The 21,657-nt window shown below is 44.9% G+C and overlaps 1 protein-coding gene across 1 annotated transcript; it reads left to right on the forward strand.

The window, feature by feature from the left end:
- Window positions 1–14,376: 14,376 nt before the first annotated feature.
- LOC127294791 (alpha-L-arabinofuranosidase 1) lies at window positions 14,377–21,379 on the forward strand. Its single transcript, XM_051324689.2, has 18 exons — window positions 14,377–14,615; window positions 15,088–15,307; window positions 15,465–15,519; window positions 15,818–16,014; window positions 16,325–16,446; window positions 16,526–16,673; window positions 17,286–17,355; window positions 17,900–18,045; window positions 18,150–18,195; window positions 18,277–18,329; window positions 18,630–18,774; window positions 19,295–19,413; window positions 19,531–19,602; window positions 20,094–20,197; window positions 20,387–20,443; window positions 20,530–20,725; window positions 20,806–20,949; window positions 21,067–21,379. The coding sequence occupies exons 2-18, from the start codon at window positions 15,122–15,124 to the stop codon at window positions 21,187–21,189; spliced, it is 1,983 nt and encodes a 660-aa protein (XP_051180649.1). The 5' UTR covers window positions 14,377–14,615; window positions 15,088–15,121; the 3' UTR covers window positions 21,190–21,379.
- Window positions 21,380–21,657: the final 278 nt, after the last annotated feature.

Genomic DNA, 21,657 nt, shown 5'->3' on the forward strand with positions numbered 1-21,657 from the left:
CCGGCAAGTTGTTTAGCCAGATTCTTGCCGGCCCAACCAGAAACGATGGTATGATTCTCATGGCCCATCGCCGATTTCCTCCTCCTGCTACGGTTCCTCCGCCGCCTGCGACGTACACTGCGGTCACGTAATCCGCGAGCCAATCTTCTGGCTTCGTGGTGCCATCATATGTTTTTGTGTCACGGGGCAACATAAAGTTGCGAACTGGTGGTTTTTCTTTCATGATCCTTGGGCCAAAGCATTTTGGGCCTGGGGGACCTTCTTCCTCGATCATTTCTGACAAGTACACTCTATCCAGACGGTGCCTCGCATCCCGTTTCGGTAAGTATCTTTCTCCCAAGCGTTCACCTAATGAGTTCCGGTATGCTACCGGTCTTGCGGAATCAGCCTCATCATAACATTCCGGTACCGCGGCCCTTGCCTGCCGGTACCTTGGGGGATCTATTTCCTCCTCATCGTACGCTGCCCTTGCAGCCCGATAATTTTGCCCGGTTTCTTGTCTACCGGCATGATTGTTTCCGGCATACCCCTCTTTGGCGTAGCCTCTGTTTGCCCCTTGGCCTTTTCTGCCGACATCATATTGCCCGGCTTGTTGCTTTCCGGCAAGAACTGGATCGTACACAGTCATCTGCTGCGCATTCACTTCTTTTTCTCTTCTTCTGTCCGGATGGGGGGACGAAGCCTGCCCATGGGACTTGCTACCAGCATTCCTTGTCGAACGCGCGGATTTTGAAGCCACAGCTTTGTTTAGCCTATCAAGCTGCTCAGCATGCTGTTGCTCGATAGTTTCAAGAAGTTCCCGGACACGCTCTTGTTGTTTTGCCAGAGCGTCCCCGAAAAGCGAGTCACACAGCGCTACGGCAGCTTTAGCAGCTTTTATCGTTTTATCCGGGCTACTGTACTTAGGTTTCTCTACAATGCTCACAGATGCAGAGATACTTTTACCGGCAGCAACTTCTTTGCACAGGTCCTGATCTAGATTGCGAGCCTTAAGCCGGTTTTCCGGTATCCTAGCGGCATGAGCGCTAACGGAAGCAAAGCCATGGGCAGCGTTGTACTCACGTAGGGTTAGGTTCAGCTCGCGCTGCGCCCTGGCGATGTCCTTGCCGCTCTCGAGCATCTTCTGGCGCTGCGCCTCCAGCTCCGCCTGAGCCGCTGCCGGGTCGATGTTCTGCGCGATGGGGGTTGCGAGGACGTTCATCGCCGCTTGGAGCGGTGTTTCCGGTGGTGTGGATGATGCTCCCGCTGCGCCTGCGCCTCACTCCAGCGGCGGCTTGGCCGCACGGGTCGAAACCGCACGCCCAGCGCCTTCTTCTGCAGCTTCTTTGCCGGCGTCTGCCGCGCCTGCCATCATCACCTCCACGCTCCCTGGAGCACGGCCAGCATGTAGCCACCTTGGCGGATCCGGCGCCACCAGCACCGGCGAGAGGCACTGGCGCACAGGAACGGTGCCGAAGTAGATGCGGTGGCTGCCGAACTCGATGATGCGGCCGTTCTTGGGGAAGATGCCGCCGTTGGCGAAGCAGCCCGCGTTGTCGTTGATGAAGTCCATGGCGTAGATGCGCTGCACCAACGCGGAGACCGTACGCTGGCCGGCGACGTCGAGGATGCCCGCCCGAATGTGAACTCCAGCAAGCGCCACTTCATGCCCCACGGTGGGCGCCAACTGTCGTCGTGGCGAACGAGCAGATGCCATGGGATGGCTTAAGTTGGGGCCGAATGGGCGCTAGAGGATTCGGGGGAGGGTTTGCGACTAGATGGGATGAACTTCCGGATGCTTTCCTCAAGAACACAACCAAAGGCCGGTATGCAAGAAGAGAGACAAGAGGAAGAACTCTTTACTAGATCGCTTGCTTCATTGATCTCAACATGGTTACAGGTGCTTGGATACAAGTTCTCTCGTCTAATCTCCTCTGTGGACATGCGCCCGTATGAGGCAGTGCCCCCTCTCCTTATATAGGGGAGAGGGTGGCTTACAGAACAAGAAACTCTAATGGCATCTTTGACTGGACAAACTACTTTACAAAGCTACTTTAATCATAGATGACGCCGGAGTCTTCTTTAATCAGGGACGCTGACGTCCTCCGGCTTCTTTCAGCGTCACCTCTCTCTTTGGCGCCAGGGCTCTGATTAAAGCCGCTTTGCTTAGCTCATCCTTGTCTTCTTGCTCTGAAGAGAATCTTTGACCAGTCCTGCCGACAGGCCCTTCTCTCCAGTATCTTCTTTACCAGGTTCCGGTATACCCCTCTTGGGGATACCGGCTTAGCTTCACTTAGCCCAAACTCTTACCTTTGTGTTTCGGTTAGAATATTAAACCGGTATCTTGATGGCTCAAACCATCCGGTTTGGCATGCCTTTGGCATACCGGGGGTTATCCCCCCAACACATAGTATGGAGACGATCGGATCAACTTAATTCCCATGTCCTTGCAGAACTTTCTAAACTCGTGAGAAACGAAGACCGAACCTCCATCGGTCGTGATAGTCTGGGGAATCCCGAATCTATGAATGACATGTTCTTTCACGAAATTGATAACATCTTTCGATGCCACTGACTTCATAGGGACGGCCTCCACCCATTTAGTGAAATAATCTGTAATGGCCAAAATCCACATATGGCCTTTGCTCGATGGAGGATTGATTTTGCCGATCATATCCATGCCCCAACCTCGAAATGGCCAAGGCTTGATGATGGGGTTCATTGCTGATGCGGGTACCGTCTGAATTTTCCCAAACTTCTGACACGCTTGACACCCTTTATAGTACTTAAAACAATCCTCGAGCATGGTGGGCCAATAAAACCCCGATCGCCTGATCAACCATTTCATCTTATGAGCCGATTGGTGAGTTCCACAGGCGCCTTCGTGTACCTCGTGTAAGAGCCGATTTGACTCGGCTGGTCCCAGACATCTGAGAAGTAAAGTCCTGTAGAACATGTCATCCCCAATAAGGACATACTTCATGGCCTTGTACCTTATCCGTTTAGGTGCCCCCCGAGCCGAATCTTTCAAGTAATTGAAGATATCGGCTCTCCAGTCATCCGATTCCAGGAACTGTACCTGAACATCAGCTCCACCTGCTACGTCCTTGTAGCCTGACGCCATCTGTGCGAGATCGTTCGCCTCGGTATTTTGCGACCTCGGGATCCAATTGAAGTTTATGTACCTAAATTGTGCCATCAGCTCACAGCATTGCATCCATAATGGGAAGAGCGACTCGCTCTCACATTTGTATTCCTCCGTGAGTTGGGAAATCACCAATTTTGAGTCTCCAAAAAGTTCCACTGCTTCTGCCCCGGCTTCCATAAGCAACTCCATTCCCTTGCGTATTGCTTCATACTCAGCGACATTGTTGGTGCAAGGGGTAGGTAGCCTGATGGAGAAGGAATATGTTGCCCCCCGGGGCGACACGAGTAGAATGCCGATGCCGCAACCATCATCACAAGCCGATCCATCGAAAAACATGGCCCATGCACGCACAGACAGTGCTGCTATATCAGTGTTGATTCGTTCAGCAATAAGATCGGCCAACACCTGTCCCTTGACTGCTTTCGCAGGCTGATACCGGATATCAAATTCCGATAATACAAACATCCACTTACCGAGTCGGCCTTTCAACACAGGAGCCGACAGCATATGTTTGATGACATCTGATTTGCATATGATGACAATTTCCGCTGACAGCAAGATGTGACGAAGCTTGGTGCAGGTAAAAAATAGGCAGAGGCACAACTTCTCGATCTCAGGGTACCTAGTCTCTGCATCCAACATCCTTCTGCTGATGTAGAAAGCGACTCTCTCCAGACCATCATAAACTTGCACCACCACTGAGGCGATGGAAGTGTTAGCTACTGACAAGTAAATATAGAATGGTCTGTCTTGCTGGGGCGGAACCAACACAGGTGGCTTCGTCAGATACTCTTTAATCTCGTCAAACGCTCGCTGTTGCTCTGCCCCCCAGCGAAACTCCTCATCAGATTTAATTTTTACCAATCCCATGAACGGCTCGATTCGCCCTGACAGATTGGAGATGAACCTTCTGACGAAGTTGATTTTACCGATGAGACACTAGAGTTCCTTCTTCGTGGTAGGTGGCTTCATTGTTCGCACTGCCTCCTGACTTTTCAGGCCGATCTCAATTCCGCGTTCATGAACCAAGAAACCCAAGAATTGACCGGCCGTTACACCAAAAGCACACTTCTTTAGATTCATTCTTAGCCCGAATTTTCTAGTTCGGTCCAGGATGCGTCGCAAATCCTCCAAGTGTCCTTCTACTGAAACAGACTTGACTACCACATCATCAATGTAAATCTCCACCAACTTGCCGATCAGATCATGAAAGATGTAATTCATGGCTCTTTGGTATGTTGCGCCGGCATTTTTCAGTCCAAATTTCATGACTACATATTCAAACAAACCCACCGAACCTGGTACTCTGAATGCGGTCTTGTGTATATCTTCTGGAGCCATAAAGATTTGGTTGTAACCGGCATTGCCATCCATGAAACTTAAAACCTTATGACCAGCAGCTGCATTGATCAATGTCTCTGCTACCGGCATTGGATACTCATCCTTTGGAGTGGCTCTATTAAGATCCCGAAAATCTATGGCGACGCGCCATCGGCCGTCCTTTTTCTGTACAGGTACGATACTAGAAATCCACTCGGCATACATGCACGGCCTGATGAACCCGGCGTTCAACATTTTCTCGATCTCTTTCTTGACTTCTTCTAAAATTTCGGCCTTCATCTGTCGTACTCGCTGCTGGAACGGCCGAAATCCTTTCTTAAGAGGGAGCCGATGCTCAATGATGCTCCTGTCTAACCCGAGCATCTCTGTGTAATCCCAGGCAAAGCAATCTGGGTATTCTTTCAACAAAGCTATCATCAGGCCCCTCAGATGCGGATCTAACTTTTTGCTGGTAAATGTTGGTTGTGGCTTATCCCCAGGACCAATGTCAATCTCTTCTAGCTCATCAGCCGATGTAAATCCATATCCTAGCTTTCCGTCGCCTGCTAGATCGATGCTGAACACAGGCAAAACGTATGGTGAGGATAATTTGGGCCGATTGCTGGAATTGGCCCCCTTTTCGGTTGCATTGCCCAATGAAGGTTTACAACTTATTTGTGCTCTACTACGGGAGGGAGTCTCCTTGCTACGACTACGTGACATGCTTGAGGTGAGATCATTGCTTTTTATTTTTTGGGGCCGATCGCAGGGATCGGCCTTGCCACGTACGTCCATTGACTTTGCTCTTGCTACTCTGTCAGGCCGGTGGATAAGACCAGCCTCACCCCATTTTTTGTAGCTTTGATGTGCTCACAGCCGTCTAAACTGACTCCAGAGATCGGCTCTTGGTCTTCTGCGTCCCAAATATTCATGCCAGCTATTGAGATCTCGATCGAGTCATCTGCATGAATGACCTCCACTTCATCTCCATCCCACTGTATCAGGCATTGGTGCATCGTGGATGGAATGCAGCAGTTGGCGTGAATCCAATCCCTCCCTAGCAGGACAGCGTTGGTGCTTTTGCTGTCGACGATGAAGAATGATGTAGGGATGGTTTTTCGGCCCACGGTTAGATCCACGTTCAGAACGCCTTGTGTTTCTAATGCTTGGCCGTTGAAGTCGCTTAGTGTGACGTTGGTTTTGATCAGATCTGCGTTAGAGCGTCCCAAATGCCGTAGCATGGAGTATGGCATTATATTGACTGCCGCTCCCGTGTCAACCAACATCTTGCTGACAGGCTGCCCGTTGATATAACCTCTTAGGTACATGGCCTTCAAATGTTTGTAGCTCTTCTCTCGTGGTTTTTCAAAGATAACTGGCCGTGGGCTGCAGTCAAACTGTGCTACCGGCACTTCTTCGGTTCTTGGAGCACAAAACTCCGACGGAAGTATGAACACCATATTTGTGCCAGCCGATGCCTTCACATCGGCTTTTATTTGTTTGGGGCGCCATTCTTTCTTCTGTGGACGAATCTCCGCCTCCAAAGTTTGCTGAATTTTCACGGCCAGATCGGGCCGCGCTTTCCTCAACGTGCGCAGGTATTGCGCCTCGGCTTCCTCCAAGCTACGTAGCCGCTGAACCCTACGCTTTTGGGAGTGACTGAGTCCATCAGGGCACCACCTTGGCCGGTGGTATCTATCTTCTTCTTCATCTTCTGACTCCTCGAAATCTTCCACTCGAGATGACTCAGCTCGTCTGTTCTGAGATGGGAGAGGCCCTAGACGCTTGAACACTGAAACCTCACCTGTGTCCTCCTTCTGCTGTCTACATTCCGGGCAGTTGTCGATTGTAGGCAATCGGCTCATTCCTGAATCCCAGCAGTGCTTAAAGAAAGGACAATCCCAGTGTCTGTCCATGTCTTCCTGCTCTCTTGACTTCCCCTTAGCGCGGTGCTCATATCCTTCGTCGTCTCTATCATACCGACGATATTTTCCGTTGTCTACATCAGACCGACGATATCTTTTGTCATCTATGTCGTACCGCCGGCGTCGGTCGTACTGACGGTCATATTTGTTAAGGAGATGCGCGGAGAGCGGTCGTTGATACCGCACGTTTCTCACTTGTTCCTCGGTGATGTACCGTCTGTCATCATATCGGGGCCGGTCGCGTGGGCCGGCCTCCTCCTTTTCCTTGCCACGGGAGTGACCGATTTCTTCTTTATCCCTGCCATGGTGGTATACAGGCCCTGCCATGTTAACATCGAATGAGAAATCTGGCTGACGCCTCGCGGAGTGACTGTGTTCCACCATGTTGACGCTAGGAAACGGTTGCGTATCCACTTTCATGGCAAACTGACCAAGGATCAAACGGCCTTGTTCTATCGCCGTTTGGATCTGCCGACGCAACTCTTTGCAGTCATTGGTGATATGGGTGAACGAGTGATGCCACTTGTAGTATGGTCTCCCGTTCATTTCTTGCGCCGTAGGGATTTTATGGCCTTCGGGTAACTTCAGGTGTTTTTCCTTAAACAAAAAATCGAATATCTGCTCAGCTTTGCTTACATCGAAGTCAAACCCTTTCGCAGGCCCTTGTTGTTTCACCCATTTGCAGGACACGGGATCTGCCCCCCGAGCCCATTCAGCCACGGCTACTTCCTGGTCTTCTGCAGAGTCCCCAACTTCTTCTGTCTCGACCAGGCCTATCGGGCGTTTGAAATTTTCTTGGTACAATTCCGGGTGGCGCTGCTCATACAATGTTAATTTCTGGACCATGTGCGCCAGTGAATTGTATTTCACTTGGAAAGCCAGATCCTTGATCGGCGCTGCGAGGCCCAACGCTGCCAGATCGACTGCTTCTTTCTCAGTTAAACGAGCCGAATAACATCGTTTCTTGACAGTCCTGAAATGCTGAATGTATTCCGACACCATTTCTCCCCGTTTCTGCCGCACCTGCGCCAGATCGGCAATGCCAGCCTCGGTAGCTTCTGAGTGATATTGAACATGGAACTGCTCTTCCAGTTGCTTCCACGTCCGGACTGAATCTGGTGGCAACGAGGTATACCACCCAAAAGCTGGTCCTGTGAGAGATTGCGCAAAAAACCTTACACGTAACGGGTCTGATGCTGAAATCATGCCCAACTGTGCCAAATATCGGCTCACATGCTCAATTGAGCTAGACCCTTCTGATCCATTGAACTTTGAGAACTCAGGGAGTCGATACTTGGGCGGCAGCGGAATCAAATCATATTCGTTGGGGTACGGCTTGGAGTAGCCGACTGTTCTCCTCTTTGGCAGGATGCCGAACTGGTCTCTCAAGATTTTACTGATTTGTTCCACGGTATGAGCTGCAGGGGCTGAGCTTTCATGACTCGTTCCGGTGGCATATTTAGCTAGCCACGCCTGTTTATCGGCGTCCGCTCCAGAAATCCCTCCTGCTGCAATCTGGTTCGTGCGCGCCAAGTTATTGCAGTCCGGCACGTATGTGCACACGTATCCATGTGGGATTTCTTTAGGCGGCTCATACAGGAATTGGCAATCGCCAGGATCGCCTCCAATCTTGTAGACGACGTATGCCGGTGAACCCTGTGGCTCTGGAGCTGCAAGCGTGAATGGCAGCTGCGGTCTGGTCTGGAACGGTATTTCTCCCTGGTGAGTCCCTAGGGCAGGTCCTGACGGAGAGTACTGATGCTTCATGATTTCTTGAACCACGCGAACCGCAATGCGCTCGAAAGCGTTCACCAGGCTCTCAGAATGACGGTGTAGAGAATGAGTCACCATGTAATTAACTTCCTGGCGCAGAGCTCTGGTGCGTTCCTCTGAATGGATAGACAGATCTACTTCATCGAGAACGCCTTCGGGTGAGAACCCTTTCCACCTAATGCCATGTTTACGGGTCCTCTCGAAAGAGCCGATGAGATCGGCTTCGAAGACAGCTTTAATATCATCATATTTCTTCTTGTGCTCCTCAGGCAGATCTTCGTACGTGATTGGCCCGTCCGCCATCTCAGCTGTAGATGTTGACGCAGTTGCTGTAGAATGTCCCACCGGGCGTGCCAGAATGTGTTGCCTGCCAAAACCCACCGGCGACCAGCGACGGGCAACACGAAGAGCCGGGAGGCTCCCAGAGCTGCTGGTGGGCCCTGGTCCCTCGGGCGACGGCCCTCAAAATCCGGCACACGTCCTGGCTGTTGCGAGGGCGTGCCACCTGACCTATACCTGGTCAGGAAGGTGATGGATTGCTTCAATTAGTTTCCTGCATGGCAGACACGTAAACATTAAATCTGAGCCTCGATCGGCTCTCAGGTTACCTTGTGAATCGGCTCAAAGAGCCGATTGACCCATGGTTCGTATTGGATCCACGATAACATGGGGATCCTGCTTGATCAATACCAAGTTAAATCGATCTACGACAGTCTAGGGCTTTCACCGCATAATTGGAACGTCCTACGCGTAGTTGAGCCTGACAGATACGAAAGATAACAGAAAACTAGTCCTAGAAGAGGCCTAAAAACCAACATAGAGTCGATTCCCGGAACAACCCCTCTTGGATCGGCAAACCATACCTTACGCACTACTGGATCGTTCAACCCGTTTGCAAGGCCTAACCATGCGGATATCAAACTAATCCTTGGAGAACAAGGAACAACCATAACAGATCAGATCTACTAAATAAAGACCAAGCAAGATGCTGCCCTTACGCCTAAGATAAGTGCAAAGGCAGCTAGATATTTAGGGGCAGTATAACTAAGTAAACATATCAGAAAAGTATCGATGTTAGCCCCAAAACATCTATGATAACGGTATTACTCGCCATCAACAAGGCTTCAGTACGAGCAACACAAAACAACGTATAAACTGATACTGCTCAGATCGCAAGATGCGATCTGGGCAGCATGACGCTTACCCGGAAGAAACCCTCGAAACAAGGGGTGGCGATGCGCCTAGATTGTGTTTGTTGTGAACGTGATCGTCCTCCTTTCTCAATAACCCTAGGTACATATTTATAGTCCGTAGACTTTCTATCTTTGGAACAAACCTAACTGTGTACGAACCAAACTCTATCTCTTAATTCTAAACTGAAACGTAATCTACCATAATGTACAGATACACGGGCAACCTAGCCCAAACTCTCGTACTAGACCGATTCAGAAACACTTTATATGCATATCCTCTAAGCCCATCTCAATCACGGCCCATCTCCAAATTTGGCTAAAATCCGGCGATAACAATACTGTAGAAAATTTAGTGCCGAAAATTAGGATTTAAAAAAATAAGCTGATAAATAGCTGATAGATAAAATCATCGGCCGATAAACAATTAATCTCTATTTTAAGGTCAACAAATCAGTTAACGATTAACGATTTCTTGAACATTGACTAATATACATCCTAATTTGGGAGAGAGAGTATTAGTTTGGTACCATTAAGGCAGGCCCAGCTGGCATCCTACAACTCCAATGTGTAGTGGAGTACTATGAAATATAGCATTGACATTATTCTTCTGAATTTTTTTTAAAGGTAACTGATAGTAATCGAGCTAATCATGCGACAGAGTAGTGGTGAAAAGTAGACCATTCAAGAGATGTCAAAATTGATTCAAGACTCAAGCAAAACTAGATTTATTGGCGTTCACCTTCAGTTCCCTTCACATAGACTAGTACCGACATATTTTCAGAAACTACTCCATACGTCAGTATGGAGTAGAAGATAATATGTACTCTAAACAGAATCGTGCCACCTCAGTGTACCATACGTGTGCTGGAATTTTCAGATTCATACGTATGCAAAAGGCCGGCGCCGATGTGCGTCGTCGGCGACGCTTGCAAGCAAAGGCAAAATAGTGCTGGCGAGCCGAGGCGGCAGGAAGGGGACGCGCGGCACATGTCGTGCACTCGACCGCATCCTCCATGGTGGCTTTACATTTATAGAGAACTCCGAGTGCAGCCGCCATGGATCCACATCCACTAGCTCCGCGAGGCCGACCGTATTCACGACGGCGACGACGCTTGCAAGCGAGCGGCAGAAGGCGACGCGCACATTATCCGCGCCCGCGTCTCGGTCCCGAGCGCGACTACGCAAGAGTGCACACGCATGCGTGGTCGATTCTTTCGCCATGACCGGCCGATGCGGCGTAGCGGTGTGCTTGGCTACTCACTATAGGGCGAACCTTGTTAATTCCTCTTGGCTGCCGAGGCAGCTACAGGCCTCGTCTTCCTCCTATCATAGGCTTCCACCCTCGAATACGCAACCAAATTGCAATGCCATTTTATAGGTAACGTGATGCTTGGATGTTTAGGAGAGTAGCTCACCGAAAATCTCTTTTTACAGTGAACGGTACTTACTGCAGTGACGTCATCCGTGATGTCATCCATATGCTAACTCGGTCCACTCACAAAATTATGAAACCAAACTGAAACTTAACTGAAACACGATATTTTTGGGAAACATATTGAAGTAACGTCAGCAATTTCATAATGTTTTACAATGTTTTCCATGTATCAATTTAGTTTCATAAACGTTTTCATAAAAGTTTCATTTATGTTTCAGTTATTGGTTTTATATTAGATAAATGTCAGAAGCCTCATCAATTTTAAAGCACTAGGTGAATGGTAGATATAGCTCATGTAGGTGAAGTTGCCTTTAAAAACGCTGGGTTCGGTAGCTCACCTTTTGGACATAGTTTTCTAAAATAAAACTTCATTTTTATTAATAAAAATATATATTAATGTCGTGAATATCCCAATTACAACCAACCTCTAAACAATAAGACGCCCGAAGAGGTCAAGGATGCACACATAAAAAATTAAAATAAAAGAAGAGAAAAAAACTCATCTCGATGATCAAACATTCGCAAAACTAGCATTCTAACCACCACCAAAGACAACGCTGGGCTACCAAAGAGATTCCACAAAACCAATGCCTCCAAAAAAAGAAACGGTGCACAAGCATTGCTGTCACCCGATCGAAGATATTAGGTTTTCAACATGAAAAATGTCCGGGTTCCTAGAACACCGCCGTCAGCAAGACCACCGCTAGGTGTGACCAACAATGGCCATACCTTATTGTTTCACATTGGAAATCGCGAGTCGATACTTGAGGACCACCACCAAAAATGTTGTCCTCATGTGTTGCTACCCCCGCTTGCCAAGGGGGTTGTTGCAAGTCACCAAACATCCAACACACAAGAAAGGAGCATGTGGAGCATTGTCTTCATCACATCCAGTACACACCTCTCCGTCATAACTTCGGGACTTGTAATCGCAACCACCATGACTTTCTTCACCTACCACTGAAATCTATACTTAGACATGTCCCATGACACGACAAGAAAGTTGAGCTTCGCGTCGCGCCCTCATGAAGCCGCAAGGGCTGAAAATATGGGCGTGCACGATCGGGTCGATTCCGATCTACATATCTAGGGGCGCCATGCGCTAATCATCGGAAATCTCTCACTGAGAAGACCGGAAGGGCTTTGACCGCCGGCTCCCTTCGGGACCGGACGCCCCAATCCCCACCGGTAGCCCGCAGGCTCGACCGACAACGAAGAAGGCGACCCATGCCGCCTGAAGCTTGCGCCCATTGGCCTCACGAATTCGAGCATGCCAGAGGCGAGGCCACCACCATGTTGTCTATGCGAGGCCGCATGTCCGCGGCAGCGCCATAGGATGACACCGATGCGCCCCTCCCCTAACGCAGTGTTCCGGCAGGCAAATGTGACCCCGCCGCCATCCGCCATTTTGAGGACCACCACCATGTTTTGGGGCTCACCCCGGCTACCACGCGACGAGAACACCCTGCCGCCACCATCGACCGAAGGGCTTTGACCGCCAGCTTCCTCCGGTGACAACGGGGGAGTCGAGCGAGGAGGGATGGGGGAAGTCTCTAAAAAAACACTTGATGAGCCCCGTAGTATTACGTTTGTTATATAGTAACTTATAGCTAGATAAATTAAATTTCAAGGATTGAGTTAAAGAATTTTGAAGGGGAGTCTTGTGTTTTGAACTTATCCGTGAGTAGTTTATTTTTCTTTTCTCAAACCGCCAGCTTTAGCTGATTTTTAAGGAAATGAAATACTATTACATATGCAACATAAGTGTATGACGAAAACTTGAATTTGACATTATGGACACACAGCACAGCTTTTCTTATGCACATAGAATAACAAGATGGAAATACGATAAAAAAATGCAAAGAGAAAATACCGTACTTCAAAGCTAACTGCACCTGAGTGTATTTGTTCATGGTTTGGAAAAATAGTGTCTTTATTGTCAAAAATATCTAAAAATATCACATGTTTTTGCCAATCATGTGCACATGTATTTTTTTGTCAAAAAAAATATGTTTATTGGTCCATGTTAAAAAAAACTGGTGTATTCAAAATTACTTTTTGCAGACATGATTTTTGCTTGTTTTGTCTTGGACACATCTTTTGTCTTTTCTTTATGAAACTTTATAGAAGGCACGAACATGTGCACTAAAAAAAGTTTTTAAAGATTTTTGTTCATCCAGATGCAAAAGGCACAAGGAGCCAAAACGCCATTCCTTGATAGAGTTGCTACTATTTTTTTGTGTTGTTTTCGTAAACAAAAGACAGAAACACAAACTTTTTTTTGCAAAAGAAAATTTTATCTGTGATACATATACACTTCTTAATAATGGAAATTTTGTTTGCAAAAAGAAACAAAAACATTTTTATCTATGATACATATACACTTCTTCATAATAGAAATTTTTGTTGGAAAAATTATAACTAAACTGGATATATAAAGTATTTTGGCAAACTGAAATCCCTTCGTTTGACTAGTGGAATTATGGATTTAAGTAAACTTTTAATGATATATCTGTCAACGGTTGAATCATACTACTACATCTTGTTCACTTTCTGGTGGTGTCTTTTTGGAAGACCGCTCGCCAGTACATGACAATCATGCATTCATGTACTTTCTTTTTCTTATAATAATTTTGGTTGACTGCATTCTCGGCGTCTCGATATCCTTGTGACGTGCTATTACCGAGAACGGTTGTACTTTGCATCACTTTGTTGCATTAGTAATACTTATTTTCATAAAATGCAAAATATTTCCCGAAAACAATAATGCATAGGGATTAACGTGTACACATCATGTTGCAATGATGCATATCATGCATCCCAATCCTTTAGGTAGCCGGTCCCTACTTCAAGAATACCTTGGAAATGTCTTTCCCCCTTGTAGCATTATTTTCCCTTGTGAGCATATCCCTTTGACACATGACAAGTGACAACGAGGCATATGGAGGCTCCAAGAGCTTTCTTGCGTTGAGAGCTAAGCAAAGACAGCAAAATGCCAAGTTTAGTATTTCTGTCCATAAGAGACCATAAGTGCAGGCCTGCACTAATGCAACCTATTGCATTACAGCCAAGTCAGATACACTGTTAATTAAGTGCCAGCTGACATGTAAACAACAAATTTTCACAACTATATTCCCACTTAGTTTCTACTCCATCCGTTTCATAATTTCGGTATGTTTTTTACTTAAACTTGAACTACAATCACAGTAAAAAATATGAAACTGAAGGAGTACATAATTATCGTGGTCCAAACGTAGCAACATAAAAATAAAAGAACTATTATATGATATCCTCCTATCGTGATGTCCTCTCTCTCAAGAGTCCGTATGGCACATGGACTGATAAATTAGTTAGGTGATCCAATTAAACTCATTGATCTGACAGGAGCTCGACAACAACTTCACCTTGTCTTATCGTACTACTAGCAATAAATCAACGAAATGATCAATAGAGTACATTTCCTTTTCTTTCTTTTTGAGGGAATTTCCATTTCTTTGTTAGTTCGAGAGAGGATAAACGAAGGAAAGCAAGCGAAGATGTGGTCATACGGATAAACTGGGGCCCGCCGGTCAGTGGGACCGCGCCAGCAGTCAACAAACCAACCAACCAACTGCCGAAGCTGCCCACTCCGGCAAGCAACTGGCCGTGGACACCCCCTCGGCTCCGGCGTCCGATCGCCATCCCCCGGAGCTCCCGAGCCACCCTTGCCTTCAAAGCCACTGCTTCCTCGCCGTGGCGGCTTCGCCTACTTAAGCGCGCGCCTCCGCTGCTCGTACACTCGCAGGACACTCCACCTCTTCGACCTTCTTCCTCAGCTGGTTGGTGCTGGGTGAGGATTCATGGTGAGCAAATTTACTAGCAAAAGGATCGATCTCTTCACTGTACATGTCGCTGTATTGGATTCTTTCTTGGGTTCTTGGGCTGGATGAGCAGGGAGGTTGTTCGATGAAATGCTACATCGAGGAGAGTGACTTGAGTGGTATCTATTTTGTTGGAACAGTCCGTTAGTGTCCGTGTATAGTTGCATACTCCTTCACGTGCCTATAAGACCATCTGAAACCCCATCTCATGTTTTCCGTTTTGAGACGCATGTATAGTTGCATACTCCTTCACGTGCAGTAAAACACATCAGTGACCATTATTAAGTACTAGCTCATAGTCATTGTTTTGGGAATCTCGCAGTTTTCTTCTTTTCATTTCTTTCGATTCTCTAATGGTATCATAGCTTCTAATCCGTATCATTGTCAGGTTTGAAAAGTGTGTCTCATTCGACCTCTCATAGTTTCAATCTCCTTTTCATTTTTTGTTCCACAGACACACTGACTACATTAGTGCTGTTTACAAGTTGATGAAGCGTATGGGGACCAAAGAAGTGTTCCGTCCTACCATCTCGTGCCTGCTGCTCCTGTTCTGCGTGGGCTGCAAATGCATTGCATCAGAATTAGAGGCGACGCAGACGGCCACCCTCAAGGTCGATGCCTCGTCACAGCTTGCGCGAAAGATCCCAGACACACTGTTTGGGATGTTCTTTGAGGTGAGAAACTAGTTTGATTGATTTATACCGGTGTATGTTTTCTCATAGTACATCTCGAGATTACTCAAGTTTCATCGGATGCTACGGAGTTACAGCAAAACAGACAAATGCGTGGTCCATTATATTCTCATATTAACTACCATGGCTAATGTTGTAGGAGATTAATCATGCAGGAGCTGGTGGCATATGGGCAGAACTTGTTAGTAATAGAGGTAATTCATCGTTGTTGGTTGTCGGATGTGCTGCAGTCCATTGGAACCTAAAACAGGAATAGCATGATGAATAGAAGTATATAGTTATTCCCGCTATTTTTTCTCTGAAGATGATAACTCTCCCCATGCTTGTTTAACTCAATTCTGTTTTGTCACATACCTCAAACACAACAATAATTGTTCACCTAGCTTCAAATATGATAGTTGATCTTGAGTATATATCTGGAATATTAAAAAGTAGGTTGTTTTCCTACAGAAATATTTCCCATGGAATCATCCAATGCATTTTGTTATTCAGGTTTTGAAGCTGGAGGGCTCCATACGCCATCAAATATTGACCCATGGTCTATAATCGGAGATGACTCTTCCGTATTTGTAGCGACTGATCGTACATCATGTTTCAGTCGAAACATTATTGCGCTTCGGATGGAGGTTCTCTGCGATGACTGCCCAGCTGGCGGCGTTGGCATTTACAACCCTGGGTTCTGGGGCATGGTATGATACGATTTAAGTTGACCATAATTTGATCACTTGTATCACCATGCAAATTATAGGTTGATGAACAATATAACTTGATATCAATGTATCATTTGATAGTAATGCTTTTTTGCGTGTATTCTTTTGTCTGTCTTGCAAGGCAGCTGGCAGTATTTTGACCTCCTTGCATTTTGTTTGGTATAATTTTTATGTAGTGCAAGCTTTAATATCCCAACGTATGCAAAATGAAGTACATATTTGTTTTTCCTAAACCTTTCTACTCCTTTTTATCCAATTTAGTAATTACCCTTACCATTTTATTTTTCAGAACATAGAAGATGGAAAGACGTACAATCTCGTTATGTACGTTAAATCGGCTGAAGCTGCAGAATTGACAGTTTCACTAGCAAGCTCTGATGGGTTGCAGAAGCTAGCTTCAGCTACCGTACCGTTAGTATCATTTTTCTCAATGTTTCGTCAGGAGTAGGGCGACATTATTTCAATTTTTTAAATGATTATGTTGTTTCAGAGTTGCTGGCACTTCCAGCTGGACAAAAGTGGAGCAGAAATTTATTGCTAAAGGAACAAACAGAACCTCAAGACTTCAGATAACATCTAACAAGAAGGGGGTTGTATGGCTTGATCAAGTATCGCTCATGCCTTCAGACACGTTTAAGGTATATTGTATTTCTATATTCTTGATGTTGATAAGAACTGAAAGCAGGCAGAGATCCAAGGCTTTAGAAAACTGAACTATACATCAATTGAAGAGCAAACTCTGAACACAAAGCACTGATCTATTGTAGTAAAATTTCTCCTGGCATTGGCAAAAACAATCTGCTGCCAGAAACATGATAGGTTTGATAGACCTAGGTATAAGTCATAATAATATTGACCTAATATTTAAAAAAAAATATTTGCCATTAAGTCTTAAAGTTTTTTTGGTCTGATTATCTTGGTTATGTTTAAATTATTGCACGGGTCGTCTGGCAAGTCCATTGCAATTTTCATACTAATGTGGGGGCACATTTCTATTTCCCTACCTCAAAAGAGGAACACTAGTTTCGAGCCTATGGTGCTACACTTATTGAGAAATTTGATTACAAACCAAGTAGAACCAAGTCTGGAATGTTACATTATTTTTTGCGGAAGCATTGTGTTTTAAGTGGATACTCTGTGTTGTATATATTTTCCAGGATATCAGCAAATGCCCTAGGTACATCTTTGTCATGCTTATGGTGCTTGAGTTTATCTGAGTATGTAACTGCCTTTTTTAACTTATGATTCAGGGACATGGTTTTCGCAAAGAATTGATATCAATGCTTTTGGATCTAAAACCACGATTCTTGAGATTCCCTGGTATGGCTGGCTGAGTCTTGTCAAATTTATGCTCAGTTCATTGGGGGCTTCACGCTAATGTCTAGAGTCGTACAAGATAATTTACTGGATGTGATATTTTCCCATATTGCTTTAACCTGATTATCCTTACATTGAGATCAGAACTAGCGAGACCTAGCTGAATTGGGACCTTATTTTGCCCAGTTAAAGAAATTCACTGAGCCAATTAATGACAATTCCTAGTGTGATGTTCAGCCAAAATATGAGAGAATTAGATTTCATTGTTTTCTTAGTTAACTAATACGGAGTATATCAGTACCATATGCAAGTTACATTAACTGACTGAATTTCATATCTTCCAAGTTGAATGTGTGCTCTGACAATTCTAATTAGACATCCTCTTCCATATAAATGTGTTCCTTTATCTAAGTTAATACTCCATTCCCTTGGAAAAATGTAATACTCTGTTAAAATGAGTCCAACAGGTCCCAAATTAAGTTTATAAAACTGTCTGATTTTTAGTGTTTTCATTACTTTTACATGGTTTACTTGGAATGTATTATAGGTGGTTGCTTTGTTGAAGGCGACTGGTTAAGAAATGCATTCAGGTGGAGAGAATCTATTGGTCCATGGGAAGAGAGGCCTGGACACTTTGGAGATGTTTGGCATTACTGGACTGACGATGGCCTTGGATATTATGAGTTTCTTCAGGTACCATCCAAGTAGTGAACATGATTTCACCCTTTTTTTCTTTTATATTCTACTTGAACCATAGAGATCCTAACCATTTATTATCTTAAAAATCCATATCAAAGCTTTCTGAAGACCTGGGTGCTGCTCCAATCTGGGTATTCAACAATGGTAAATATCTTCACATTTTATAATATGAATGATTAGCGGTATTGGCCTCCTTAAAACTGGAGTTCTCTTTTTAAATAACAGGAATCAGCCACAATGATGAAGTTAGTACCGCTGCTATTGCGCCTTTTGTAAAGGTATTGTTGAAATTTAACTTCATTTTCTAGCAAGTTAGATACATGAGTGTGTGATGGATACTTCTAACTCTTGAATGAACTGCAATTTTCAACCAATAATAACTGAGCATTGCAATGGTGCATCAACCTACTTATCTGTTTCTCAACCTTCTCCATGGATCAGCTTCTTCCATTTCTGTTATTTACTTTCGTGGTACTGTAGTATTAATAAAAACATCAAGTGATAGCCATTATTCTTACCATGAGTTAGATGTTTATCAAACCCGTGTACAATATCCCAAAATTATTGTCTTTCTACAGGACGTATTGGACAGTCTAGAATTCGCAAGGGGGACTGCAAACTCAACATGGGGCTCTGTTAGAGCTGCAATGGGGCATCCAGAACCATTCCCAGTCAAGTATGTTGCAATTGGAAATGAAGATTGTGGGAAGAAATACTACCTCGGTAAATTTTGAACTACCTGTTAATGCAAAATGTACTCAGCTCTCATGTGTGTTCTTGATCTTTTCTGTCAACTGCTACTATTATTCCATTCATTTCACATTATAGGTCCAAGTCTCCGTCATGCCTTGTAGATGAGAACTAAATGGTGTAAAATCATATAGATACCAAGATTCAACCATGGCTACACCTATTAAGAAAAGTGCTCCAGATAATTAATCACAAAATTTTCCTTCCAAAATTTAGTGCATAATCCACAAAGAAATGTGATTGGACTAGTGAGCTGAAACAACACTTCATGAGCAAATTGATAGTGATTTATGTTCCCATGAAAGAAAAAATGAAGTGAGTGAAGGATAGAATATATAGCACTACTAGCTAAAATAGGAAAAGAGGAATAAATTCACCATAAAGTAGTTCCACTTGATCGAGTAGCAGTTCTGTATTTTCACATAAACTGTATAAAGAGAAACCATCTGAAATAAATCTTGTAGTTACATTATGCTTTGATTCTGTTGAACAGGTAATTATCTCAAGTTCTACAATGCTATAAGAGAAGCCTATCCAGACATTCAGATGATCTCAAACTGTGACGGTTCATCCAAACCACTTGACCATCCTGCTGATCTGTATGATTTCCATGTAAATTACCCGTGACACATTTGCTTGACTCATTTCCTCTGTTAAGATTGTACTTGGTTATCACCACTGCTCTATTTTCCCCTTGAATTAGAATCTGAAATGCTGCTTTTTCTATAGGTCTACACCGATTCGAAGACTTTGTTTAACATGAAGGGTACATTTGATCGAACTTCTCGTACTGGGCCCAAGGTATGCCTCAGTACTCACGGTTCACTCTATCTTTCCATTTGTGGGAGAAATGCTTGTGACATAGGCTTGATGGCCTTTGAAATGTTCTGTTACCACATAGTTCAGCACCTCTGCCTTTCATTAGGGATGTTCTTGCGATAGTCGTGTGTTTTGTGGGTTCCTTGGTTTATCATCACCATTATTCAGAACTCTGATTTTTAATGAATATGATAACCAATGATGATGATGAGAAATGCTCATACAATCAACTGTAAGAATTTAGACTTGAACCAGAACATGCATCTTTTTGCATTTCCACTTGAACCACATTTAACTTAGCTCTAGTTTCCGTGAAGTCGCGAAATGCCAACCTGCAGAAGTGCACTTACTGAAGTCTTTGATGGTGCTTGCATGTCCTGGAAAATCTTGGGCTTTTCATTTGTTCTCTTGATTACAAAATAACATAGCTCTCCTGCATATCCCTGTGTTTTGACAATATGAATATTGGATAGGCTTTTGTCAGTGAGTATGCTGTTTGGAGAAGTGATGCTGGTAGAGGAAGCCTTCTTGCTTCACTGGCAGAGGCTGCTTTCCTCACTGGACTAGAGAAGAACAGGTGATCTCTCCTTATATTTGTCTCTTGGTCGTTCATCTGTTTGGTCATCACATCTGCAGTTTTCCAGTGAAGATTTATATATTATATGTGTTCATCAAGTTAGGGTCTCATGGAGCTTGTTCTACTCTTGTAGCAACGAGCTATTGATCTGTACCGTGGGTTAGCTGACCTCTTCTTCGTTCTTTGCAGTGATATTGTTCAGATGGCAAGTTATGCGCCACTCTTTGTAAACGACAATGATCAAACGTTAGCATCGATGGCTATCTTTTTCTTCATTTCTTTAGTTCTTATTGATTAATATTGCAGTAATTATGTTTGAATTGAACAATCAGGTGGAACCCAGACGCTATTGTCTTCAACTCCTGGCAGCAATACGGAACTCCTAGTTACTGGATGCAGAAGCTTTTCCGCGAATCTAGTGGTGCCATGCTTCATCCAGCCACAATCAGTTCCAACTACTCTGGTTCTCTGGCAGCATCTGCTATCACCTGGCAGGAAGATTCTGGGAATAGCTTCTTGAGAGTAAAGGCAAGTAACGTTCCTACTATGTAGTATCCGGAGGAGGAGGACGTAGATTCTTGGTGTTAATGTTGGAAGATCCTTTGCAGATTGTGAACTTTGGATCAGACAAGGTGAGCCTCACAATCTCTGCGACTGGGCTTCAGGCTAGCATCAACGCGCTGGGGTCAAACGCTACTGTTCTGACGTCCAGTAATGTGATGGATGAAAATTCTTTCAGTAACCCAACCAAGGTAGTATACCATCTCTGCTTGTGAGTAGGTGTAGAGCATGTTGTGGGTTTTGGTATCGTTCTTCTGGGAGAGCTGCTCATCTGAAGCCGAATCTTGCTTATGATGAACAAAATGCAGGTTGTGCCTGTGACAACCCAGCTGGGAAACGCTGCAGAGCAGATGCAGGTCACACTTGCTGCCCACTCCTTCTCCTCTTTCGACCTTGCGCTGTCTCAGTCGAAGCTTGTCGCGGAGATGTGAAGCAGCCACACGAGGTTAGGGACAGATGGAAACACGGCAAATACACGAGGCGAGATACAAACGTGCAGGAGGCTGCCAGTAATTATTATACATGTATCTTGATAAAGCACTTTACAGTGTAACAAAAAGAAGATGCTGCATACAGTATTTTACTATAAATAAAGTTGATATCGGGGTGATCTGCAGTTAATTTTCCCTTGTACATGCTTTGCTTTGGATCCATATATATGCAACAGCTAGGAAGAGTGAACAAGCATGGACACATGAATATCTTTGCGATCTGTATTCACTTTCACAAAACATTGCACAGAAAAAAAAAGTCGCAACCTCATGAGGAACGCATATTCTGTATTCACTTTGAAAAAATATTTGGATACAGAGCTTACAGATCCCTAGGAGTATTTGGCAAAACCTGTGTGGGTATCTCCACAAAAAATTGGATACCTACATACTACAGTCTACAGAGGA

This window comes from Lolium perenne, chromosome 4 (genome assembly GCF_019359855.2).
Source record: "Lolium perenne isolate Kyuss_39 chromosome 4, Kyuss_2.0, whole genome shotgun sequence".
Lineage (NCBI taxonomy): Eukaryota > Viridiplantae > Streptophyta > Magnoliopsida > Poales > Poaceae > Lolium > Lolium perenne.